Source organism: Rhinolophus sinicus, chromosome 15, assembly GCF_057876585.1.
Source record: "Rhinolophus sinicus isolate RSI-liver-muscle chromosome 15, RSI-T2T, whole genome shotgun sequence".
NCBI classification, from domain to species: Eukaryota; Metazoa; Chordata; class Mammalia; order Chiroptera; family Rhinolophidae; genus Rhinolophus; species Rhinolophus sinicus.
Window position 1 is genome coordinate 45,873,067 of NC_142515.1, and position 21,402 is coordinate 45,894,468.

The following is a 21,402-nucleotide window of genomic DNA, read 5'->3' on the forward strand; positions in this document are numbered from 1 at the left end:
TTCCCCATAACAAAATAGGGATCACGGGGAGAAGAGCCAGTTTTGATCTAGAAATGATGAGCTCAGTTTGAGACAAATAATAAAAATGTTACAGGCATACCTCGTTTTATTGTGCTTTGCTTTATTGCATTTCACAGATATTGTAGTTTTTATAAATTGAAGGTTTGTGGCAACCCTGCATTTAGCAGGTTTTTGGGCACTACTTTCTCACTGAAAGCTCAGATGGTGGTTAGCATTTCTTTAGTAATAAATTATTTTTAACTAAGGCATGTACTTTTTTTTTTAGATATGCTATTACACACTTAACCAACTATGGTATAGTGTAAGCACAAATTTTATATGCATTGGGAAAGCAAACAATTCACGTCTCACTTTACTGAGACATTTGCTTTATTGTGGTGGTCTAGAATAGAACCTGAAATATCTCTGAGGTATACCTGTATTACTTTAAAAATATTATAATACTTGTTTCTTATTTTGTATATGAATAGGTAGAAATAAATTGAAATGAAAATTCATTACATTAAAGAGATGAAAAACGAAAGATGATAGGACTCTGAATTATAGCATAAAATGAAGAAAAATATGTCTTGATAGTGATAAAAGCTACATCTCAAAAAATGAGTTCCTTCATGAAGTAAGTCTGCTTCTCACACTATGTACAGATCACTGAAAACAATAGCTAAGAAAACCCTAAAGTATCATCCTTTAAACAACTTAGAGAGTTGGAATACTTGCTAGATAACATTTGGCCTTACAAAAATGGAGGATTTCCCATGTGATATATGGGAACAACATGGGCATTTTGCTCAAAAATAATCTGGGGTAATATTTATACTTACAAAAACTCTATTCAGAAAGAACATTTAACAAGCAAACATTTCCTATGTTTTGCAATTCTAGGAAGGGAAAAAAATAGCTTTCTTATTATTCCTTTCAAAGTGGACTGTCATTTTCTATTCTCAAGAGTATTGTAGTTAAAATAATCCTTGTTTTCCAACAGATAAGATGTTTAAATGGGTCATGACCAACTAATCAGAATATGAGCAATACATATGCATGTTCATATATATATACACATATATTTGTACAAATATACATAGACATTATTTATGCAGTGAAAATACTGTGTTTCCCCGAAAATAAGACGTAGCCAGACCATCAGATCTAATGCGTCTTTTGGAGCAAAAATTAATAAAAGACCCGGTCTTATTTTAATATAATATAAGACCGGGTCTTAGAATATAATATAACATCATATAATATAATATAATTTAATATAATATAATATAACACAACACAACACAACACAACACAACACAACACAACACAACATAACATAATATAATATAATATAATATAATAATACCAGGTCTTATATAAGATTGGGTCTATAATATAGCATAATATAATATAATACCGGGTCTTATATTAATTTTTGCTCCAAAAGATGCATTAGAGCTGATGGTTCAGCTAGGTCTTATTTTTGGGGAAACACAATAAGGTTAAAATGACCATTTTAACTTAATCACAAATTGGAAACTTTAAAAAGCTATTCTTTCCCTTTAAAATCACAAGCTCAAAATTATATAAAAATGGGGAAAAGACCATCAATAATGAGTTATTTTTATTCTTCTGACTTCATAAATTTTTTACGTGTAAAAGGTACACATCATTGATCTTGAGACAGACACTGGAAAATTACTGCTTAGGCAAACATCACTTATGTCAAGATAGTATCTAGTTTAGCAGAGTTGAAATCTTTCCTAAGGGAAATTTCCCGAATAATGGGTCAGCTAGTACCTCTGATCATTATGATATTGCTTTCTGGGGAGTAAGTCTTCAAATCCCTACATCTCTATTAATTATGCCTTAAAAATAATTACCTCACCTGGAAAATAATGACCTAAAGGACTAAAGGAAACAATAAATAATTATAAGTGGCAGTTTACTGCATTAAAATACACTGAAAGAAACTGTTATCTTTCTGAAAGATATGACAAGAAGATTCTACGGACACTTTAAATGGAGCCTCCTAACAAAAGGTCTGGGAAAGATTTAAATCTCCTGCTGCCCTTTCTAGAACCATACTGACTAGCTAGTCAGGCCCTTAGGGTTGCTGTTTTCATTTATGAAATAACATGTTTGGGTCATCTTCAGATAGGTTAACGAAGTGATATAGGGATGAGGCAGCTGTGTTGTGGCAGTCGCCATTACTTAAAGAACAAAGCTACAAACGCACCAGCACCCTCTCCCCGCCCACACCGCCCAGACCTTTTGCAGCTGATCCCAGTGGGGGCACCCAGGACTGCTCAGGCAGAACAGCTGTGCATCTGGCGTGCAGCACTGGGATTTCAGGGGCTCAGAACCCCATCACCTATAATATTCTACCATGGGAGTGGTGCCCTGAGACAGAGGGGACCTGGTCAGAGAGGAGACGCACACCTCCCTAGCGGATCTTCTACTGCCATAAAGCCAGAACAGGGCAAGAGAAAACAAAACGCTCCAGAGCCACATCCTGGAAAATAACAGAAAGACCTCTTCATATCAACATGTCGAAGAATTCATTGATTTAGATGCATAGGAAGAGAAATAACCCGTCATACCACGAACAACCAAGGTAACAAGCCAGCTCAGAAAGAAAATGAAAAATCTCCAGAAAATAAACTCAAAGACATTGAAATATGTGACTTAAATGACAGAGAATTCAAGATTGCTGTTCTGAAAAAACTCAATGAGATGCAAGAAAACTCAGATATGCAATTCAATGAACTCAGAAATAAAAATCAATGAACAAAATGAGTACTTTAGCAAAGAGAATGAAATTTTTAAAAAGAACCAAAGAGAAATTCTGGAGCTGAAGAGCTCAGTAAAAGAAATGAGGAATGAAACAGCAGCTTAGGAAATAGAGCTGACAAGAAGGAAAGAATTAGTGATATTGAAGATAGAAATCTGGAAATGACACAGATGGAAGAAGAGAGACACTTGAGAGTTAAAGGAAATGCAAGAACTCTTATAAGAACTACCTGACTCCATCAGAAAGAGTGATATAAGAATAATGGGTATACCAGGAGAAGATAGGCAGAAGGGCACAGAGAGCCTACTCAAACATTCAGCGAGAATTTCCAAAACCTATGAAAAGAATTGGATCCTGGAATCCACGAAGCAAACAGAACACCTAATTACCTCAATCCTAAAAGGCCTTCTCCAAGGCACATTATACTGAAACTGTCAAAAATTAACAACAAAGAAAGAATTCTCAAAGCAGCAGGGGAAAAGAAGATAGTAACCTACAAAGGAAAGTCCATCATCATATTTTTCAGCAGAAACTCTACAAACTAGGAGGAACTGGAATCAAATATTCAAGCTATTAAAAGAAAGAAATTAGCAGCCAAGAATAACATATCCAGCAAAGTTACCCTTAGATGTGAAGGAGGAATAAAGACCTTTCCAGATATACAGAAGCAGAGGGAATTTTCCACCACAAGGCCTGCATTACAAGAAGTACAGAGGAGGTGATTCTACATGAAACAAAAAGACAAAAGGATACAAAACTATGAGTAAGATGACTAATAGACAGATAGAAGCAGGAAATGGCAACCCCTATACAGATTAGGGCAATATACACTTAAACATAACAGAAAGGGTAAAGAAGATAAAAACATAAAAAATGAAAGAGAAGAAGAAGAAAACTTCCTACTACAACTCAGAAATAAACTCACAGCATAAACAGGGAAAATTTGTGACAACCAAAACATAAAAAGGAAAAGGAGAAGGAGTAAGGTCTGAATTTGCAAAAGGAAATGGAGATGAGATCCATGCTAAAGAAAAAGGACTACTGTATATATGAAACTTCCTTTTCCATAAACTTAATGGTAACCATTAAAAAAAAAAAAAAATCCAGAACTGAGATACATAACATTAAAAAAGAGAAAACAAAGGAAAAAAAATCATAAAGTATCACCAAACTACAACAGTAGAGAGAACCACAAAGGCAAAGAAACAATGGAGACACCAAGCTAACAGAAAACAAAAGAAAACATCCTCATATGTCAATAACCACCCTAAATATAAATAGACTGAACTCACCAATCAAAAGGCACAGAGTAGCAGATTGGATTAAAAAACAAAACCCAACCATACGCTTTCTCCAAGAGACACATCTCAGCTGCAAGGACAAATATAGACTCAAAATGAAAGGGTAGAAAATGATACTCCAAGCAAATGGTATCCAGAGAAATGGTATACATCTCTGATGAAACAGACTTTAGCATAAAAAAGTTAACAAAGATGGATATTTCAAAATAATAAAGGGAACAATGCATCAAGAAGATGTAACACTGATCAATATATAAGTTCTCAATCAGAGAGCACCAAAACATATAAAGCAACTATTAACAGAACTAAAGGGAGAAACTGACAAAAACACAATTATAGTAGGGGACATAAATACCCCATTGGAAGCCATGGATAGATGATTCAAACAGAAAATCAATAAGGAAATATCAGCCTTAGACCAAATGGACATAATTGATATTTATAGAGCCTTTCATCCTAGAACCTAAAAGACTATACATTCTTTTCTAGTGCACAAGGAACACTCAATAATAGACTACATGTTGGGACACAAAACAAGCCTCAGCAAATTTAAGAAGATTGAAATCATACCAAGCATATTCTTGTACCACAGTGCTTTGAAATTGCAGATCAACTGCAAAAAGAAAGTTGGGGGGAAAAGGAAAAGCAAATACGTGGGGATTAAACAACACACTACTAAAAAATGACTGGGTCAAGAAAGAAAAGGATAGATCAAAAGATACATAGATACAAATAAGAATGAAAATACAACTTATCAAAATCTTTGGGATGCAACCGAAACAGTAATAAAAGGGAAGTTTATACCATTACAGGCCTATCTGAAAAAACAAGAAAAATCCCAAATAAACAACTAAACTTACATCTTAAAGAATTTGAAAAAGAAGAGCAAATGAAATCCAAAGTCAGCAAAAGAAAGGAAATAATAAAAATTAGATCAGAATTAAATGAGTTAGAGAAATAACAGACAATAGAAAAAAAAATCCATGCAACAAAGAGATGGTTCTTTGAAAATACTAATAAAATTGACAAACCCTTGGCTAGACTCACTAAGGAAAAAAGAGAAAAGACACAAAATCAGAAACGAAAGAGGAGAAGTTACGAAGGATACCACAGAAATACAAAGGATCATAGAAGAATACTATGAAGGACTGTATACCACCAAATTCAATAACCTAGAAGAAATGGACAAGTTCATAGAAATATGTAAGCTTCCTAGACTGAATTCCAAAAAACTGGAAAATCTAAATAGACCAATCAACAGTAAGAAAATCGAAACAATCATCCAAAACCTCCTCAAAAGCAAAAGTCCAGGACGAGACGGCTTCACTAGTAAAATCTACAAACATTCAAAAATGATTTGATACCTGTCTGCCTCAAACTCTTCCTAAAAATTGAAGAAGAGCCAATATTTCTTAACTCACTTTATGAGGCCAGCATTACCCTAATACCAAAACCTTGTAAGGATGACACAAAAAAAGAAACCAACAGACCAATATCTCTGATGAATACGGACGTAAAAATCCTGAACAAAACACTAGCAAATCAAATAACATAATATATTAAAAAGATTATAGACCTGAAAGGTATTGTGCTAAGTCAACTTTGTCAGAGAGAAAGACAGATGCAATGTGATTTCGCTTATATGTGGAATCTAAAGAACAAAATAAACAAACAAAACAGAAACAAACACATAGATACTGAGAACATTTTGATAGTTGCCAGATGGGAGTGAGATTGGGGATGAGTGACAAAGGGGAAGAGATTAAGAACTACAAATTGATTGATACAAAGTACTCATGGGAACATAGTGCACAGCATATGGAATATAGTCAATAATATTGTACTAACTGTGCATCGTGTCAGATGGGTACTAGATTTATTGGAGTGATAGATGGAAGGGGGTTAGGGAGAAGGTGAAAAAGTGAAGGGATTAAGCATTACAAATTGGTAGTTACAAAATAATCATGGGGATGTATAGTAAAGCAGAGAGAATATATAATATGGTAATAACTATGCATAGTGCCAGATGGGTACTAGATTAATCAGGGGAATCACTTCTTAAATTATATAAATGTCTAACCACTATGCTGTACACCTAAAATTAATATAAAATAATATTGAAAGTCAAAATTAATGAAGTGTTAAAAAATATATACATCACAATCAAGTAGAGTTCATGCCAGGGGCACATGGATGATTCAACATAGGTAGTTCAATCAATATGATAAAACATATAAACAAATTAAGCATAAAAATCATATGATTATATCAATAAATATAGAAAAAATATTTGGCAACATCCATTTATGATTAAAACAATAAAATGCGTATAGAGGGAAAGTACCTCAACATAATTAGGGCCATATATGACAAACCCTCAGCTAATATCATACTTAATGGTGAAAACTGAAGCTTTCCCTTTACCATCAGGAGAAAAACAGGGTTGCCCCCATCACCATTGTATCTCAATATAGTATTAGAAGTCCTAGCCAGAGCAATCAGGCAAGAGAACGAAATAAAAGGCATCCAAATTGTGAATGAAGTACTTAAATTGTCACTTTTTGCAGATGACATGATTCTTCATATAGAAAACCCTAAAGACTCAAAAAAAAAAAAAAAAACCTATTAGAAACAATAAACAAATATAGTAAAGTTGCAAGATATAATATCAATGTACAAAAATCCATTGTGTACATATATACTAACAATGAAATTTCAAAAAATAAATAAATAAATAGAAACAATTCCTTTTGCAATTGCAAAAACAACAACAAAAAATCAAATACCTAGGAATAAACTTAACAAAGGAGATGAAGGACCTATACACTGAAAATTATAAGACATTCTTAAAAGAATTGAAGAAGTCATAAAGAAATGGTAAGATTGTTGGTGTTCAAGGATTGGAAGAATCAACATAGTTAAAATGGCCATATTACCCAAAAATCCCAATGGCATTTTTTTTTTAAGAAATAGAACAAAACATCATTAGAATTGTACAGAATCACAAAAGACCCAAATAGCCAAGGCTATGAAGAAAGAACAAGGCTGGAGGTATCATATTCCCTGACTTCAATTTATACTACAAAGCAACAATAATCAAAACACCATGGTATTAACAGAAAAACAGACCCACAGACCAATGGAATAGAATTGGGAACCCAGAAATAAACTCACACATATATATGGGCAGACAGTTTTTGACAAAGGAGCCAAAAACATACAATGGAGAAAAGAAACCCTCTTCAATAAATGGTTCTGGGGAAAGTGGAAAGTCACATGCAAAAGAACGAAACCAGCCTGCTATCTGTGACCATACATCACAATTAACTCAAAATGGATCAAAGACCTAAACATAAGATCTGAAAAAATAAATTGTATAGAAGATAGTATAGGTACTAAACTAATGGACCTTGGATTCAGAGAAGGTTTTCTGAATTTGACCTCCAAGGCAAGGGAAGTAAAAGCAAAAATAACTGAATGCGATGATATCAGACTAAAAAGCTTCTGCACAGCAAAAGAAACCATCAACAAAGCAAAGAGGTAACCAATCGAATGGGAGAAGACATTTGCAAACAACACGTCCAATAAGGGGCTAATATCCTAAATATATAAAGAACTCATACAACTCAACAACAACAACAACAACAAAAACAATCCAATTAAAAAATGGACAGAGGACCTGAACAGACACTTATCCCAAGAAGATAAACAAACAGCCAATAGATATGTGAAAAAATGCTCAACTTCACTAGCCATTAGGGAAATGCAAATAAAAGCCACAAGAAGATACCACCTCACATCTGTTAAAATGGCTATTATCCACAAGACAAATAATAAGAAGTGTTGGAGAGGTGCTAGAGAAAAAGAAACCCTCATATACTGCTCGTGGCAATGTAAATTGGTATAGCCACTATTGAAAACAGTATGGAGGTTCCTCAAAAAATTGAGAATAGAATTACCATACGACCTAGCTGTCTCTTTTCTGGATATTTACCCCCAAAAATCTGAAAACATTTATCTGTAAAGATATACGCACCCCTATGTTCACTACAGCATTATTCACGGTGGCCAAGACATGGGAATAACCAAAGTGTCCTTCAATAGATGATTGGATAAAGATCTGGTACATATATACAATGGAGTATTACTCAGGCCATAAAAAAGGATGACTGCCATTTGTGATAATATGGATGCACCTTGAGATTATTATGCTAAGTAAAATAAGCCAGACGGAAAAAGTGGAGACCCATATGATTTCACTTATAATGTGGGATATAAAATTGAAAGCAACAAACAAACAAGACGGATAAACAACAAAAAATCATAGACACAGACAACAATTTAGTGGTTACCAGAGGGTAAGAGTGGGGGATGGAAGAGGGTAAGGGGGATCAAATATATGATGATGGAAGGAAAACTGACTCCGGGTGGTGAACACACAATGCAATATATAGCTGATGTATTATAGAATTGTATACTTGAAACCTACATAATTTTACTAACCAATGTCACCCCAATAAATTTAATAAAAAATTAAAAAAAAAAATCCAAAAAATAAATGAATAATAAAAGTTAATATTACTTAAGGGAAAACAAAGAAGTATTTGTTCAACCAGTTTTTATTGAAGAAGAAAAACATGGGTGGAAGAGTTGAGATGAAAAGAAAAGAGACAAAGAGCGTTCTTAGGCATGAAGAAAAGGAGACGGTAAAGAATGAGTTGATAAAAGAATAAAACCTAGACATTCCATTTTTCTTAGTTTAGGGCTCAAATCTCAGCTAAAATCAAAAAGGAATTTAGTCTGAAGTGCTCAAACAGAAATATATTTTATCCATTCATGAAAGAAGAATGGCAGAGTTTTTATGCAAGGCAACTCAACAATACAAATTAGTAATTAGGACATTAAACAGAAATCAGGGCTGAGGGTTACTCAGATCTGCCTACTTTTTAGGACAAGTTTTTATCTTATCAAAAAACATGGGAATAATCTCTAGACTTTGACATCTGATTACTTTCGAGACTACCTTTCATCTGTAACATGTATGTTTCCTTTGGCTCACTATGGTCAAGCTTGCTTTTCTCCTCATAGCTTTAGAATTTGCTTTCTTTCATTATGCTGCAATTACCAAGAGAATTCCTTCCTTATATATTCCTTCCTTCAAACTAGCATCAGCCTGTCATGTTTTTTAGACTTCATAGGAGACATGGATTCTTCCTGGGAGTTTTCTAAACCCTAAATTTTAGACATATGGACCAAACTACAGACATTAATGTTTCAAAGAATCCTTGTGGTGAAATAAATATTAAGAAGTTAATGGGTAAGAAGAGCAGAATGACTTGCCTACATAATTCTCTTCTGCAGTGGTTCTCAAAGTGTGGTGTGTGGATTATTAGATAGAAATGCAAATTGCCGGTCCTATCACTGACCAACTGAATCAGAAACTCAAGGAATAGGGGACTGGGGGCCAGAGGGTGGGGTGGCGGTGGGAGGACATTCCAATACCATACATAAACAAGTAATCGTTTTTCTTAGTTCTAACACCCCAATTTTACCCCAATGAGGAAAAGCATTTTTCTGACTCTCCACTAATGTTTTTAGCATTTTCCGAATGACTTAGATTGCTATTTATCTGAAGGTCCTAGTTAAGTATCAAGCAGCTTCATCCCAGACTTTAAAACTGTTGCATTGTGTTACTGGTATGAGAATGAGGGACATTAGTGGGATAATGTGGGGACCTTTGAGCCACAGATATAACCATAGAACTTAGTCAGGTCAGCACTTTACAGTCTTCAAGTCTTGTCCCCAAAGTTGTCTCTCTTTTTATTATAACTGACTTTTCTCATGTCATTTTTTTCTCTAGATACCTTTATCAATGAATGTGTCAACCTTTCTGGCATACGACCAACCCACAATAAGTTACTGTGGGGTGCATCATGAACTTCTCTCTCATAAGGCCTTTGAAACAAATGCACAGGAAGATACGATGGAAACACACCTAGAGACTGAGCTGGACCTGAGCACAATCACAACAGCTGGCCGAATCAGTGACCATAAACAGCAGCTGGCTTAACTGAACTAATTGGTAGCCAAGGGTTGCCTCCAAACTTTGTAACCTCAAGGACAAAATGAGGAAGATTTGCTCATTGTGGACTCTCAAAACAAAACAAATCAAAAACTCCCCTGTTAAAATAAACAAAAATTCAAGATTGATTCATGAAATAAAGAAGACATGAATTGTTTCAAGTCTACACTTTGTAATTAGCTAAGTTGTGAAGTATTTTTTTGACTTAGAGTATGACCCTGAAAAAAGAAAAAGAATCTTTTTTCCCCCAAACTCATCCTACCTACCTGTAAAAACTGTACAGAGCTAATGTATTTTTCATATTGTAAAATTTCAATTATAGAAACAACTGGTATGTACAGTACCATAATTTAATTACATTTTACTTTACAAACTTTACACATTTCAGTTTCTAAAATTTTAAATTAACAAAAATTATTTCTTGTGTTTATTCAAAGTTACTCAGTTTTGTAGGGACTGTTTTGTTACTGCTTTTGTGCCCAGAAACCTTGACTCTAAAATTCTGTGCTGTGCGAAACATGCACGATTTTTATCATGCTTACTGCGTAGAATTTTATCTACTTGTTCCAGAAATAATACATTAACCAAAAAGGGTTTAATTGTTGAGACTTGTAAGAAGTTCTTCAATTACATAGACAGGTTTTTCTTATAAATGAAAAAAAAAATCAGATTTTTTTTTTTAACACTTCTTCACAGATTTAACTGTTGCCTTGAATTACAGCCTAGTTTCTAAGCAGTGAAATGTAATGATAAAGAGGGATATTTAAAAAAATATATATTTCCGAATGAGTGACTCATTATTTCATTCTTTTGAGTAACCCATTGTTAGTGTTGGGGGGAGAAGCATGGACAAAACATCACTGGAAACAAAGGCCGTAACCACAGCAACAGACTTTGATACACTTAAAAGGTGCAGCTGTCAATGACAAAGAAAAACTTGTTACATGCCATTATTTTCAGGCCAAGGTGGGAGGATAGAGCATAATTGTACAGTAGCAATTTTTCTCCTAATGAACCCAAAGTGGTTTACCTAAAAATAACCATAAGTCAGTGCAAAATGTGCCTGGTTGTTAAGACAACTTCTCATTTAGAAATGTGAGGCTGTATTTTGGGAACATCTCAAAGGAAATATATGAAATTTTTATCTTGTATGCCACATCAGTTCTCTCCTGGGGAAGAAAGCTAAACATCTACAGCTCATTCAATATAAACATGAGCCATGGTGGAAAACTTATCACTTAAGTAGACTGTAAACATCCTAATATGTTCTAAATTGTTTATATTGCCATCCAAAATGAGATTCACCTCCAAATTATCTGAAAAATAAGCCAGAGTAATTTAAAACCACCCCAGATCATATATTGATTATATAATTGTATTATAAAGTGAATACAAATCAAATTATGAATACCTGACTTTTCAGAGGCTGAAATAATCAACTTGTTTCTCTGTTGTTTGCTTGACACAGGTTATTGTTTGAACATATTGATATTTTATCTATGGCATTCACACATTCTTTTGTGTGTTTTGTAATATAAAACTACAAGTTTCGATTTCTGTTGCACTAGGAGAAGTTTTTTTATGTTGTCATTTTATATTCATGAAATCAATAGGCTGAGAATATGTCAGTCTATCAGGGGTCAAACAATCAAAAACAATGTAGAAAACAATTTGTGAAGAAAATCAATGTCAAACGTTTTTATTTCTTCCAAAGAAATTATATCTACAAAAGTCCAGTTTTAGCATGACAAATCTAAGACCAGCTTCAAGAAGAATGAATTTAAAAAATGTAGAGCAAATTTTTGTTGAAAATACAGTCAGAAAGAAAGAAACAAAATGTTGAAAGAAGCAAACTCTGTTACTAATTTAAATGAAACTAAATGTTACAGTACTTGTATCAACTATTTAGCATCTCAGATTTTGTAACATACTTTGCATAAATTATTTGCTATTCAAACTTTTTGTCATTTTAAGTCTAATTTTAATCTTTATTTTTCCAATTTCTAATTTCCTTGCAGTATATTGTTGTCAGAGTATTCTTAGTCCTCTAAATTGAGAATTTGCTTTGCACAGTTGGCAAATTTATAGAGGGTTAATTATAAATTTATTATTTGTGGATCTAAAATCAGATGCAAAATATTATTTACTATGTAAACCAAAATTCCATTTGCGATTTTTCTCATTAGAAATTGGTCTTGCAATATTCAAGCATTGTTTAATTTGCATAAATAAGCAATTTATACCTATTTCCAGACATTTTCAAATTGATAAATTATTTTAAATTTTTTTAGGTTCCAGGTAGCCTCACAGATATATGCCCTTGATTTCCTGAAGCAAACCACTTTCTTAAACATTTTAAGTTCATCTAAAGTCAACAACTATAAATAGAAGCAGTCACCTTGGAACCGTAGCTCTGTGCATCTGAGGACTTACTACAGTAAGAGCCAAATAAACTAAGAATGTTGAGATTTCTCATATTTGAAATTAAAACAAAGGATCTTTAACAAGGGGAAAAAAAGAAGAAGAAGAAGATGCTGGGTTATTTGTCTGCTTAATTTTTACTCTGCCATGTCCAGGGGCAAGGAGTGGGGGGAAGTAAAGACCTTGAGGAGATTGTGTCTGGAATTTCTATCATATATTTGCAATTTATATATTTGTGTCTAAAATCCTTATTTCTAAACTGTCTTTTTCAGCATTCAATAATCTCCCACTTCCTCTTCCTAATTACCCTGTCCCTATGCCTCCCTTCCTGTCTATTGCTGATCTATTTAAACAACTGAAATGTTTGTTTGAAGTTGAAAAATGCAGAATTTGACCCAGTGTGGATACAATAACAGCAGTAGCTGCAGCAAACAATAAAAATATGCAGTGTTTTGAGGTTTATAAACCACATTTCACATAAATTATTTCACTTTGTCTTCAAACCACCCTATGAAGACACATTAATCTCAACGCAGTTGAGACTCACCCAAGAACACAGGGCTAATAATTGGTGGAGTTGAACCATTCTCAAAATTCAGAGTCTGTTCGTCTTTCCACTATGCTAAAAAGCCTTCCTCTCTCTGATCAGAGCCAGAGAATTTCTAGGAATAGTAAACAGAGTGGAAAGAAAAAATGTTTGACATGTTGTTCAGTAATCCCTAATTTAACTCAGTTCCTCTATCTATATAACAAAAGGGCTTAATGAACTTTCTGTGTCTTACTCTGGGCTCTCACATTAAAACTCTTTGTTGAAAGAGTATAGCAAGTTATAGATTTCTTATCATATCATTCGTAAATTTGCAGGACAATTACTTACAAGAAGTGGATGTATATTGGCCCCAAGGTACAGGCATAAATTTGAGAAGCACAAGAAAAGAAACCAAACCCCATCTAAATTAAGATTGCAAAGGTAAAGTTATAAAACAGATCTACAGTGCAAGGTTATACATATGATCAACACATGTTCAGTTCAGAGATAATTTGGAAGACTTTTATATTTTTTTTTCCTTTTTTTTTTTTTTTTTTTTGGTTCCAACAAGAGTACTTCTTGAATGAATTCTTATACCTCTCTTAATAAAGAATAATTGTCTCTATTTTCCTTCTCATAAAAATGAAATGTTATTTATCCAAACTGATGTATAGATGCTAAAACATATGCTAACAGGCAAATAATGTTTTACCAATCAGCTCATTTTTATCAAGTCTCTCTGTCCCTACTCTCTCCAAAATGTTCTAGAAAACTGTATGGATTTTAATGTAAAGTATATTTTTAGAAGGAAAGAACCTGTTCAAATTTAACAGTCAAGACAAATGACATAGTCCTGATTTGAAATCAGATCAGTCTGACTCCACAAACTGCTAAGAAATAGCAAAACCTTTTTGTAAAAAATATTTTCTAAAAAAAACCCACCATATATGGGAGTTAAGATATGTATTTGTTTTGTCTGCTCCTGACTGGAAGACAGATATCATCTCTCAAACTAAACATTCAAAATAAGTAATGAAACGGAAAGCATGATAATAGGAACCTTATGTGAATTAATAGTAAGGTGGAAGAAAGAGAATCCGATGTGCTGAGTAGACGGCAGCACATAAAGGGAGAGGAAATGACACTGGCAGGTATTTGGTCTCAGGAAAGAGGGTGGTGAGAAATTTTTGGAGTGGATACATCATACATTGGCATAGCACTTAACAGTTTATCACTCTGGGTAATAGGCAGTATAACAATCTGGTAACACGAAAAGTTGCAGGTCCTGATAGGTTGGTTATGCAGTAAGAATCCAGAGGAGTTGGTCTTGCAGTAAGTAAGAGCTTCCAACTATTTCTATTACCTTCCCAACTCACCACAGCTGTCCCTAATCAGAGAGGTGCCAAGGGCAGGGGCTCCAGGATCAATGTTTTAAAAATTCTTGACATACCCACAAGGGTAGAGAAGATTGACAATAAGCAATTGTGCTTCATTTTACTATTAACTATAATGGGGAAAGAAACATTTGAGAGAGATGATGGGTTATTTTTAGAGGTTTCTTGTGACTTGCATTGTGATTCTATTGTGAGATAAGGGATTGCTAATATTTAACATTTTTTTTTAATTTAGGGCAAAATTCATGTTTTAAGAAGTTCATAGTTGATTATTTTCCTTTCTGTGAAAAACAGTGACCTTAAAGCAAGAGAGTGCCTCAGCCATTTAGGACTTGGAGAACTCTTGAGTTTCTCATCCTCTCTCCCAAACATTTATGGACTGTTTTATATGATGTGTGTCTTCATAAAGTTTTGCATAAATCAAATAATATTTAAAATGCACCCATAAAACCTTTAGGTAAAAGATCCTTGAAGTAAGTCCTTTTTGTTTTCTAATCTGAAACATGTACTAATTTATCTTTTGTAAATTGATTTCCGTGTATCTTGTATTGTGTAATGCAGCACACTTGTAGTGTGTGGCCTTGAAGTTCCTACAAAGCAGTTGTTGCCTAGACTATATAAAATGAAGGACTGACTCTAAGTTTTGAGCAGGTCTATAGACACTATACAGTGAATTTATAGTTGGTTTCACTTACTGAAGTTATTTGGATTAATGCAAAAAACAGTCTTGAGGTAACATGAATGGATAAAGTTGACAGTTATTTTTTTTCTATTTTTTGGTTTAAACTCTTACTACCTATCATCATGTCTTCAAAGTTGCTATGAAGAGATCAACAATCCCTTGGGTTCATGCGAGATTTACTGAATCAGAATCTCTGAAGTTAATCTCTGATGCATCCTAGGTTTTGCAAAATATTGTTCAAATGAATTTACTTTTACCAAGTCATTCAACTGCTTTTTATTCTAGTCTAAAATTATGGATTCTTCTGCTTCCCTATGCCAATGTGGATCTTGTATTTTATGCCTGGCTGAACATTTTTCTTGACTGGAGGAATGCACAACAAAGAACAACTATACATAAAAATGGTCAAGTTATTTCCTGACAGACGGTGTTGTTTATAGATTTTGCTCTCCATTAGTCTTTCAACAGGAATATCTGAAAAAGAGTCTTAAACCAGCTGGGTTATTCACATAACTAAATTATTATTTGCTGCCATAAGTGATAATGTAACACCTGAAAAGCTGGCAATGGAGAAAGAAGATGTGTCACTGTGTTGTCCTCATCTCATTGTCAGATCATCTTAGGAAACCGGTATAACCACCATTCGAAAGAAGAGGGAAATAAGGACCATGGTAGTTGAATAACTTGCTAAGGCTCACACAATAGATTTGGGGATTTATATCCAGTTCATCAGACTCTAGGATGTGCCCCACTACCAAATAGCACATTTTCTTATGTGAGAAAACACCATAATCAATATAATTAGGCTCATATATTTTAATAGGGGGTATGGAGACAGCAGAAAAAGAATATAACTTCCTATTCCTAAACAGAAAAGTTACATAACTATTTCACACTATGTAGAGATTTCCTTCAATATCCCATGTTGGCAACTTAAGGGAAAGAAATAACCATTACTTTCTTGAAGTTTCATACATTGTTTCCTAAAAAGAGTGGACATTAAAAAGAAAAATCTTCAAAAGATAAATACTCCCAAATATTCATGTTGTATTTCATTTCCAATTTTCCTAGCTATATTATTAAATTATAATAAAAATATAAGTAGATAGCCACAATATAATCTTTAACTGGTCCAAAATGGAAATTGAAGCAAAAAAAAAAAAAAAAAAAAAGTATAGATGAACAGTCAATAAAGTAACCAAATGCAAATAACAATGTGAAGAAAAACACCAAAATCTACAGTCACAAAATGTTAACTGTCAATGGCATAGTGTCAGTTGCAGACTGTTTCCTGTGAATGATTTTATCCTGGAAGATTTTTTTAATAGGTGCATTATTATTTACACAAATGATCTGGAATCTGGGAACACACTACATACAGGAGGCAGGAAGATAATATTTACAACAATGTAGACTCTGCTTGTCCTATTACTTAGAACATAGTATATATAGCTTAAATTAGAAATATATATACATGCATAGTCACAAATATATATTTGTGACTATGAATGTGTGTGTGTATATATATATATAATATACATGTATATATGTATATATACATGTATATATATATTATAAATATATATGTGTTTCTTGTTAAGACAATTCAAATGTGCAGGTGGCCAAATAAAATTTTTAAGTTTATTTTTAAACTCAAATCTTCAAATAAATTTTCCTGTCTTAGCTATTAACAAATTGATTCCATTAGTGTCTTCAGGAGCTTTTCACTAAACCATTGGGCTAACAGTCCCTTATAGTTCTCCCTGCATTTTCACCAGCCCAAGATACTGTAATTAGGAAATTACATAAGTATGCTACTCCATTAAACTATCTGAATATGCACCATCCATGTAAAACACACTTTTATAATACATGTGGGATTGAAGAGTCAGTAAAACACTCTATAAGTTACATTTCTACTAAAACTACCACTGCTTTAACTGTGAGAAAGCGATGTTATAAATTTTAAATGATTAATAAATCCAGCAAAGAAAGAAGATGCAGCATTCTGAATCTAGTATCATTACATATGCGCATTCTGGCACCACCACCACCCTACAGAACTATATAGAGTAATTGTGATTTTGGACAACAGAGATGCTTCTGGTTTGAAGATGTGGTGAAAGACAATGAAGAAGAAAAAAATAACACATATTAAGAAGTAAGTGAAGGAAATGTAACGTCATTATAAATCTGCAAGTAATTTTTAAAGCTAAGACTAAGAAGTAAAATTTGCCGTTAACATTTATGCCATCAAATGTCATCTGGAAAAGCTAATATGGACATTAGGAACATAAAAGCAAACAGATATTTGTGATGGTGATATATATATATATATATATATATATATATATATATATGATAGATAGAATTAATTTCACCAAAAGAGACAATATAAAGAATAAAAATTAGTTCAAGAACTATCACTATTATTTATCCAGAGAGAAATTGAAATCTCAGAATCAAAGACTCAAACTAAATACTAAATGCTCTTTGAAAGATGAATCCCAAAATAGCCCCAAACTATGAACCCCAAATTGCTGCTTCAACCATATGAGTAATTCCATAAATTCACATATGTCTAGTCAAAATTCTAATGTTAAGAAATGAATTGTATTTTAAATATACTCCATCTGCTCTTAGTGTTTTACATCAATGATATATTTGCTTTCAATTACAGACCTATAAATATAACGCCCTAAACAGTCTGATGAAAATGTGTTTCAAGATTAGACCAGCCTTGTCATTCCACTCTACCGTAAGGCCATTATTACCGCAGTATGTTCACCACAGAAGGGAGCTGGGAAAATGGTTTCTAAAGTTCTCTCTAGCAGTTCTTGACCTAGACACTTAAAACATTCATTACCTATGGGTCTTATTTTACATTCATTCATAAAATAAGGAAATTACTGCCTTGAGACAAAAGCCTAGAGGCCCAACCCAGATCGAGTCTGACTACACTTAGATCTAGGGAGAGACACTGTACATTTCTGAACTCTGCACTATCTGGAGAAAAACTTGAGATCTTTATATGTCAATGCTTTTTATATTTGGATTTGATGGAATCGTTAAGTTCAGTGTACTGTTTATTGTCATATACTTTCTCTTTCTGATGATGAACCTCAGTCAATTGTTTGTGTTCTATAATTGTCACCAGAGGAATTTCAATTTATCTCCAGAAGAAGAAAAAAATGGCAATACTGACCGTGTTTCCCCGAAAATAAGACCTAACTGGAAAATAAGCCCTAGCATGATTTTTCAGGATGACGTCTCCCAAACAAAAGCCCTAATGTGTCTTTTGGAGCAAAAATTAATATAAGACCCAGTCTCACTTTCGGGGAAACACGGTAGTACTTTAAGACAAAATAACATTTAATGAATGCTACTTCCTAAGCATTTTACATGTATTAATTCACTTAATATTTACTAATCTGGTTAATAGGATTAATTATAATACTGTGAGTTAAGTACTACTGTTATCCCCTTAAGAAAATAAGAAAAATGATGTTCAAAGTGATTATATAACATACAGTTACTAACTTGTGAAGCAAGAATCCAAATCCAGATAATAGATATACTCACAAAGTGACCCCTACTAACTGCACATTTCAGGTCCACTTCATAAGCCCAGCTCTTAAGTTTAAAAGTCTATTCAGTTAAGGCTACATGCAACTAAAGCCATTTTATCAATAGAATGGATAGCTTTATTACATACCTAATATATATCCAGTGAAAAGTAAATATCTTTGAGATTTACAAAAGAGTATATGATATAGTCCCTGTTCTCAAGGAGCATACAGTCTTAGCAAAGAGAAAACATCCAGAAAAAAATTCCAAGCTGAAATGAATACCTGCAAGTACACACAGCAATCAAAAAATATCAACGTTGAATCAAAAAGAAATCAATGTTAGTAGAATTCCTGGGAATAATGGACAGAGGTGAGAACTGAGATAGAACTTAGCAGTATTCAGAGGGGCAAAAGGAAGAGGACAGGGAAGTGAAGAAAGGATGTTATATTTTTATTTATGGACATCTATTATTCCAATAGCATTTGTTAGATTCATGTATGCCTGGCAAAGAAATACCAACCTCAATTTCTGTCCTGATTGCCTAAAAGTTCAGAGTCAAATTTTACTCTGGCCACAACAAACCTTTGGCCTTTCTATAGGGGCATAAATATTTCCCACCTTTTTCTCAACTCTGTTTCTCTTTATATTCCTATTTATTCATGTGTTTTCTCTTTCTTTGGTGGGGGTAAATCATACGAATCATTTGTGGAAAATATTACGTTGGTTTTAATAAAATTTTCAAAAAACATTTGAAGACTGATTCAAACAACCCAGTTACCGTGTTTCCCTGAAAATAAGACCTAGCCAGACCCTCAGCTCTATTGCGTCTTTTGGAACAAAAATTAATATAAGACCCGGTATTATATTATATTATATTATATTATACTATACTATACTATACTATACTATACTATATTATATTATATTATACTCGGTCTTATATTATATTATATAAGACCCGGTCTTATATTATAGTGAAATAAGACCGGGTCTTATATTACTTTTTGCTCCAAAAGACGCATTAGAGCTGATGATCCGGCTAGGTCTTATTTTCGGGGAAACACGGTAATTTAAAATAATTATGTGAATTATTTCTTAGAAGTTACTTCTTTTAATTTACTGGGGTAACATTGGTTACTACAATTACATAGGTTTCCAGTGTACAATTTTATAATACATCATCTGCATATTGCATTGTGTGCTCACCACCCAGAGCTATTAATTTTAACTGCTCAGTCAAGTTACTGTTTGATATCAGGTGAAAAAAATGGCCTCTAGCTTGACTGACTGACTTATCAACCTTTTCAGTCTTTATGTTAATATTTGTGAAAACCAACCAAACTTTTATCCCAAAGAATAAAAACAAAACTCCTTTTGATATCTACATGTTACAAATAAAAAAGAAAACTAAAGCAGAATATGGTTAAATCCATGATCAAAATAACTTTGGTAGTAGAAAACAGACCCACTAGTAGAACTCATATTTTAGTCAATATTATTTTTCACTTCAGTAAAATTTTATGAACACATCAAAATTTAACGTAATATGCAGGATTATTCCTATCTTAAAAGTACAGACAATTGTCAATAAAGCTGTTATTTTTTTCAAAGTACAGTCAAACATGGATAAGTAATGTTCTCTTCCATCAAATTTTGCTCATCATTTATATTATTAACTTGCAGCTAGCTCTGTGTTCACTTGATAGTTACAAAAATTTTCATTCACCGGTATTTATTCAGTATGTCTTTTCTTTTGTATAGTGCTTATCTTTTATGTTATATCCACAATAATTTGGATTAACTAAATTCAATTAAATAAGAATTCATTCACTTATTCATCTTTTACTATAATGTGCCAAGAACTGAGATAGATTATAAAGTGATCAAATCGTTAAAAGTGAATAAACAATTGTAATTCAATGAGATATTTCTAAAAATGATATGAATGATGCTGTAGGATTGAAAGGGTGAGTGATTAATTTTGCAGGAAGAAAATCAGAAAAGTCCTCAGAGTAAATGCCATTTGAGACCATGGATTCTAAAGTTTGCCAGTCACATAACTCACACCTGTCCTGGAAGCTCCACTCCCCCGACTCCTAACTACAGTTCGAAAGTATTTTAGATATCTATGGATATTCGCTTCTAGAAATCTAGAACTCTAATAGTTTCTGAGTCTGGTATTTTGCTCAGATAGCTAGCTACTGAGTTTCTTTCCATCTATAAATGTTAAAGAAGATTTTTTTTTTAATTTTCCCCTTCCACAATCTTCTCAACTTAATCCTCAAATCAAAAGCACTCGATTTAGCCATTCCATGATAAATACAGGACATATGCAATTTTATTAAATAAATAATAGGTAATAAATAAATTGTAATGGATTGTCACAAGTTGTTTTTGTTTTGTATTGCTTTTAACATGTCCCATGCAAATCTAATCTTTGAGTGTCAAAAACCCTGTATTGCAGTTCTGACCTCAGGAATATGTGAAAAATGTGGAAGAAATGTATTTGCCTGTACAGTTTAAATTTTCACCAATCACTGGTTATGACATGACTGATATTAAAGTAAATGGATATTAGGTTATCCATAGAGAGTCTTTGTACTTTATTCTACTACTATGAAATGAT

The 21,402-nt window shown here is 33.1% G+C and overlaps 2 protein-coding genes across 5 annotated transcripts in view; one reads left to right on the top strand and one right to left on the bottom strand.

The window, feature by feature from the left end:
- LRRTM3 (leucine rich repeat transmembrane neuronal 3) overlaps positions 1–17,437 on the top strand; it is a 167,556-nt gene extending 150,119 nt beyond the window's left edge. Inside the window, exon 3 of the mRNA XM_019731777.3 lies at positions 9,959–17,437. Coding sequence (XP_019587336.1) covers positions 9,959–10,168 — 210 coding nt within the window. The 3' untranslated portion in view covers positions 10,169–17,437. The remainder of the gene's footprint in view (positions 1–9,958) is intronic.
- CTNNA3 (catenin alpha 3) overlaps positions 1–21,402 on the bottom strand; it is a 1,445,036-nt gene that overhangs the window by 1,022,562 nt on the left and 401,072 nt on the right. The window lies entirely within an intron of this gene.